The sequence below is a fragment of the Thunnus thynnus genome, chromosome 3, assembly GCF_963924715.1.
Source record: "Thunnus thynnus chromosome 3, fThuThy2.1, whole genome shotgun sequence".
Classification (NCBI taxonomy): domain Eukaryota; kingdom Metazoa; phylum Chordata; class Actinopteri; order Scombriformes; family Scombridae; genus Thunnus; species Thunnus thynnus.
The window spans coordinates 37,373,660-37,380,394 of record NC_089519.1 but is presented as its reverse complement, the minus strand read 5'-3'; the positions used below and the strand labels follow the sequence as shown (position 1 = coordinate 37,380,394).

Sequence of the window (6,735 nt, the reverse complement as noted above, 5' to 3'; positions counted from 1 at the left end):
AAGGTGGATAACCAATCAAGAGGCTGGATCTAAAGACAAGACTGAGCAAAAAACACACAACAAGACTCTTCTTTTTAAAAGTTTAATGAAGCTTGAATTGTTGGATTATCAATAATTTCTACATGATATAGAAATGTATCAATACATCAGCATGTTAGTATACTTCAAATAAAATATGTTAATTTCACTTGAGTAGACCATTCTCTCTCATTTACCAAATAAATATCTGTATTCATTTGTTGTGAAGGAACATGGTTGTTTACTGATACTGACCCTGTTCAGCTGTAAAATGGTTTAATGACTCACATCAAAATGTGTCTGTTATCATAACTAAAGGTGAAAAAAGTCACTATCACTATTAATATTGATAGAGATCAATAGAATTATACCCACAGCCAAGTAACTTACACACCAAACCTAAAACTTAAAGACACTAAAATAATTGTATAACAGTATAATTGCATCCATAGACCAGTAATTTACATACTAACAGTAATATTAACTTATCACTACATCACTAAGTATAACAGATACCAGTAAACATCTATTTACACTTTAATAACTCCATCCTTTATAACAGAGACACATACTCTACTCTCTATGTTCATGTTCTAACCTTGAAGCTAAATGACACACAGTGAAATATTCAACCGCAGGACATCATGACTGTTATGGCTGCATCATTACATCTAACGAACAAAAATCTTGATATATTTTACATCACTGTAGATTCATTTCCATAATCAAGGATGTAGAGTTTAATGAATCATTTGGGGAAATTGAAGCAATAAAAAGAGACAAGTAAAGGGTAAAAACAGAAAAAATCACAACATAAAACAATGCTATAATAAATCATAAAGGAATGGAAGGAAGGAATCATATTAATCATATCCTGATTAAATCAAGTTCATATGGTACATTAACATTGAATATGTAAATCTTTAACTGTAGTAAGAATACTTCCTCTATATATTTACATAGTGGGTGTGAAATGCAAAGATTAACTGATTAAGTTTATGAATTGTTGAAACTGCTTCATAAGTTGCTGATCATTAAAAAATAGATCAGGCAGTTTGATTGACATGACAGATGATCAGAGGGGCGGAGTTTTTACCACCATCATTAGAACAGGGACTGAAGAATGGGTAGAGTTTCTCAGTGAAGGAGCAGCCAGTAAAGGAGTAGATAAGAGCTGCAGCATCTATGTCATAAAAGGAGACCAGACCCTCCTCATAATCCACAAACACCCCCACCTTCTGAAGCTGAGACTTCAGAGAGAGACGGACTGGAGGGTCATTACCAGCTTTGTACTCATTTCCATTTTTCAACACTATAGTCCAGTAACCATCCTCAGGTCTCAGTGTGATTTTTCCCTTCCTGTTAATGGACTCTCTGGCCACTCCTAAATCCCATTCAGTCTTCCCTTTAACCTGAACCTCAAAGTAAAATCTGCCTGAAGAGAAACTCTGCTTTCCTAAAACATCAGCATAACACCTAAATCTCTCTGGGTTGTCTGGGAGATTCTTCCACACGTCACCGTAATTTACTTGTTTCCCATCATCAGACAGGATGAGCCAGGGATTTGCTGTATCAGGATCAAGAGTCACATCCACTGCATACTGCTGGACCCTCTTCAGTTCAGCCTGAGCGAGCAGCTTCTTCATCTCTTTACTGAGCTTCTCCAGCTGAGTCACAGTCCCCTCATATGAAGGACGAACGCTGACCTTTGTCCAGTCTTTGGTGGGTGGAGCAGCTTTCAGGGACGGGAAGTTTTGGAGGAGGTGGAGGTGGTCTTCAGAGTGTGAGAGCTGCTTCACCTCAGAGCTTCTCTTCATCAGCTCAGAGATTTCCTGTTCCAGCTCTTTGATGAAGTCTTCAGCCTGTTTCTCTGTCGTTCTTTGCTTCTCTTCAATCGTCTCAATGAGCTCATTCAGGCTTCTCTCAACAGACTCCTTCAGAGCGATGAAGACCTGAACACCTTCTGCTATCTCTCTGTCTGCATCTTCCTTACTGAGGTCGACTGAATGTTTGATCTGTTGAATCTTCAGTCGTCTCTTCTGGATCATCTGCTGAATTTCAGCCTCTGCCTTCCCCAGCTCTGCCTTCTTTCCTTCATATTCTTCTTTCAGAGGAACAAACTCATGTGTCTTGTGGTCTAAAACAGAGCAGAGCATGCAGACACATGTCTGGTCAGTCTTACAGAACAGCTCCAGAGGTTTATTGTGCACAACAAACTATTTTTTTTTTATCTCCAGTGAGTTTTAAAATAATAAATGACCACTCAAACTGAGAGAGAAAGTCCTTTTTAAAAAATTGAGACATAAAAGTAATGAACAGAAAACCAAAATAACCAAGAAAAAAAAACTGTCACATGTAAAATGAATAGGACCTGAACCTTGGATGTAGATAACATGGATGTTTTTGTACAGAGGAAGGAAAGAAAACTCTTCTGGTTTAAAGAAAGACAGCTCAATCTGTGTGTTTATGTTCATGGCTGGTTTAGTTGTGTAACAGAATGTCAGGCTTAACAAATAGATCGATAAATATCAGGTTGTGTATAATGTTATAACAATTTTCAGAGGTGCTTGTGGAGGGTGAATGTGGAAGTTCTTCAGTATTAAAACAAATAAATAACATGAACGTAACGTTTCTGTCTGACCTCCACAGTCTGGATGTGACAGATGGCATCTTGTGTGAACAAGTTAATATCTTGTTTGCATAAGATTGTTGCAGTTTCTGTCTTCCTGTGACTGACCTTCTGGTCCTGAGCTGCTGTCTGATAAACTCTGCAGCAGATCATTCCTGTTGATCTTCTTTAAAAGCTTCTTGGTCACCTTCGCAGCTCCAGGAAGTTGGTAGGTCTTCACCATCAGATCCACAGTGTCCTGTCTCTCTGCCTTCTCCAGCCGGGATGCTTTGATGGCTTGATGGTCTTCCAGGATATCAGGCTGCTCCAAAAACCATTTGAATTTCTTGAATTCCTCGTCTTTCAAATCCTCCAGAGTGTTCAACAGGTCCTCCTTCGTCTTCATTTCTCCCTGTTAAAATCACAGAATATTTTCAACATGAAGGACTTGCCATCTCCACAAACACTAGTTCACAGCCAGATTTTCGCCCCCATGGTCATTGTGTTTAAGTCTCTGATCCTGCCTGCTTCCCTTTTGGATTCTGCTGACTGACGACTTGTTCCCAACCTCTGCCTTCAATCAAAAACTTTTTAAACTTTTTATTTGCCTTGTTGCTGAGTCTTGCTCTTGAGTCCAAACATCACCTACCAGAAACATTGGAAAATCATAAATGTAGCATATGTATTGCATTGTATCTGTGCTGTAAGATGTAAGTACAATGAGAATTAAAGGTGCAAGCAGCGATGAATGGGTCTTTGCAACTCCGCGCACGTCAGGCTGCGGCGCAATCGAAGTCACAGGCATGTAGATGTCTTCAGGCACAGGCTGTTTTTTGAGACAGGGCAAGAAGGAGATAAACATCACTTCCTTTGTTCACTGTTTTGCCTGCTGCTGGGGCTGCTTTACTGAAATTCCGTAGGGGGAGCTATTCAGCCAGTTTGCATCACTGATGGAATATTGTCATGTAGACGTGTTCAGGCCGGGACTCTTATTAAACCTGTAAAGTCTGGTGCAGACTGGAGCATTTACAATAAAGTTATAGCTACTTCCTCTGTCATGGCGAAACATCAAATCTCAACGGTGTGAGGATGAGAATTTCCTTTTAGAAAAGGAAAGACTTTTAACCCACATGACCTGGTCAAAGTTTGATTGACATGTGTCCTGTCAGGTGTGTAGAGACAATAAGTAACTGCAGCTGGACACAGAAAAATACTCATATATTTGAATGGAGAGTGTGAGTGAACCGCTAGGTGCTCGGGCCCTAATAAAGGAAAAACTGCAGTACAGAGCTACAAATTTTAGTTTTGATTTTATGTTTCTACAGCACTTTATCACTAAACTGTCACCCTCACTCTAGGTCATCCCCATTACTGAATTATACATATAAGACCTATAATTATTGTAAAATAAATGGTAATAACACCAAACTTCATACAAAGTTTGTATATAATGTACTGTATGTATATAGATCTTTCTGCTGTATCCTAGAAAAATGAGCTGCATTCAACTCCCACACCCTCTCCTCTCTTCCTCTCCATCCCCCTCATGGGAGGTAACAGCTGTGGTGTCCCCCCAAGTCACATGACATGGGCAGGTGGGAGAAACCTATGTGGGACATTCAACCCCTGCATACTGTATGATATAAGTTTGAGGAAGTTTGTCAGATTGTTTGATGAATGTGTGATGAATAATAAATGGAAGATAACACACAGTATGACAATCTGACATGTCAGATACGTTGGTTAGCTTGAATGAGGTAAATCACTCTCTAAAACAGTGAAGAGACAGAAATGTATTTAATACTCATAGAGAAACAACAGCTGACTTTTTCCTGACTGAACTCTTGTTAATGGTAGATTCTCCTACAGACTGAGAGAACTGAATCTGTGGAGACTTTATGAGCCAGTGAGCAGAGCTGAGAGACACAACAGGAAGAGTGATGAAGACCTCAAACAGGAACTAAACCTTCACATTTCCTCATGCAAGAGAGAAATAATGTGATTGTTTAAAAGTAGACCAGTATGTTGTGTCACTACACCCAGGAAATCTCATCTGTCCAATGAACACATCCTGTTACTGCAACTGACACACAGACTGTTGCAACACATTAAAAAAGCACAGAGAAACTGCATCATATCAGGATGGAGACAAATATCTTAAAACAACATAAACCAAATCTGACACCACCGGAAAGAAGATATGATTTCTTTTATTCAGGTGAACTGACTTTAAACTGATTAAAACTTAAAACACTTTCATGATGAGCACATGCAAACACAAAGTATAAACTGAACAAATCTAAATGTAAGAGACAAACATCAAACATCCAGAGGGGTGAGGCAGGCAGGTCAAAACACAGGCAGCAAATAATACTTATAGTAAATTAGATTTTAATCACCTTTCAGGTAAAACAAGGACACAACATCCAGAAACAAGCAAAACAATAAAGAAATGTGCCAAGCTGACAGACTCTTACCCAAAAAGACAGTGTTGTAATAAAATCAAGAGCTGCTTCAACAAGTGTTAGTTTAGGGGTGTGAACACTTATGAAACCAACACAAGTTGGGGGGTTTGTTTGATTTACAAAAACAGTTTACATGTATATTGACATTGTATGTTGTTGTCCATTAGTTGTTTCTATATGATTGTATCTATTTTTTCACCCATGTGCTTGTACATAACAGTGATATGTTCAATTATCTTTGTTTGACCTGCTGTTCATGTGTATCTTCCTGAATATTTTAGTGTGTAAGTACACTGAGAGCCACTAGAAACTGGAATCAGAGTCCTTGTATGCATAAACATATTTGGAAAATAAAGCTGATTCTGATTCAGAGTACATACATACACCTTAGACCCTTACCACAAAAACATTGCAGATTGTAACTTCTAAAAAATCCTATTTTATCAGACCATTACTTTATAACTTTGAATTTTTATTACTGGACTACACATCATTAGACAAAATGTCTTGACTAGATGTCTATCTGATAGTGCTGTAGCTAAATTTGAGGAAGCGACTCCTTTCTAACTGAATTCAATGCCATGTATCAATACTACAGAGGACTCTTATGCTAACTTAAGTCCCCAAATTGATAATCTTGTTGATAGTGCCACAGGCTCATTGCAACTGACACTGAACTCTATTGCCCCTTTAAAAAAGAAGATAAAACATAAGAGTTTAGCTCTGTTGTATAACTTCTGCAAATTAAAGCAAACATCACTAAATTTGAAAGGATTTGGCGTTCCACCAAACTAGAAGAATTCTGTTAGTCTGGCAGAATAGTCTTAAAACATAAAGGAAGGCCCTCTGTCATACCAGAGCCGCCTCTTACTCATCATTAATAGAGGAGAATAAAAACTGCCCTAGGTTCCTTTTCAAACAAAGAGTCATAACTCTATTGATCCATGTATTCCTATAGCTCTCAGTAGTAACGACTTTATGAGCTTCTTTAATGATAAAATTCTAACTAATAGAGACAAAATTAACCACCTCCTGCCCTCAACAGGCACCGTTTTCTCCCCAAACACAGGCACCTTAGAAACAGCTGTAAATCCTGACATATATTTAGACTGTTTTTCTGCAGTCGACTCTCCTGAGCTAACTTCAACTTCGATTTGTTCATCTAAACCATCAACCTGTCTCTTAGACCCCATCCCAACTAGGCTGCTTAAGTACCACAGTCCTTTAAAGTAGCTGTAATTAAACCTCTTCTTAAAAAGCCTACTCTTGATTCATGCATTTTAGCCAATTATAGACCTATATCTAACCTTCCATTTCTATCTAAGATCCTTGAGAAAGCAGTCTCTAATCAGTTATGTGACTTTCTACATAACAATAGTTTATTTGATGATTTTCAGTCAGGATTTAGAGGCATCATAGCACAGAGACAGCACTGGTGAAAGTCACAAATGACCTCCTAACTGCATCGGACAAAGGATTTGTCTCTTTACTTGTCCTGTTAGATCTTAGTGCCATTTGACACCATGGACCATCACATCTTATTGCAGAGACTGGAACATTTAATTGGCATTAGAGGAACTGCATTAAGCTGGTTTAAGTCCTATTTATCAGATCGATTTCAGTTTGTACATGTTAATGATGAAT

General features: G+C 38.3%; 1 protein-coding gene across 2 annotated transcripts in view; it reads right to left on the bottom strand.

The window, feature by feature from the left end:
• Positions 1-28: 28 nt before the first annotated feature.
• The window catches only part of LOC137180378 (E3 ubiquitin-protein ligase TRIM21-like), an 81,677-nt gene continuing 74,970 nt past the window's right edge, over positions 29-6,735 (bottom strand). For both annotated transcript variants that reach the window (XM_067585710.1, XM_067585709.1), the window contains exons 2-3: positions 2,756-3,038; positions 29-2,155 (exon numbers count right to left, since the gene is read on the bottom strand). In XM_067585710.1, coding sequence (XP_067441811.1) covers positions 1,065-2,155; positions 2,756-3,032 — 1,368 coding nt within the window. In that variant the 5' untranslated portion in view covers positions 3,033-3,038 and the 3' untranslated portion in view covers positions 29-1,064. The remainder of the gene's footprint in view (positions 2,156-2,755; positions 3,039-6,735) is intronic.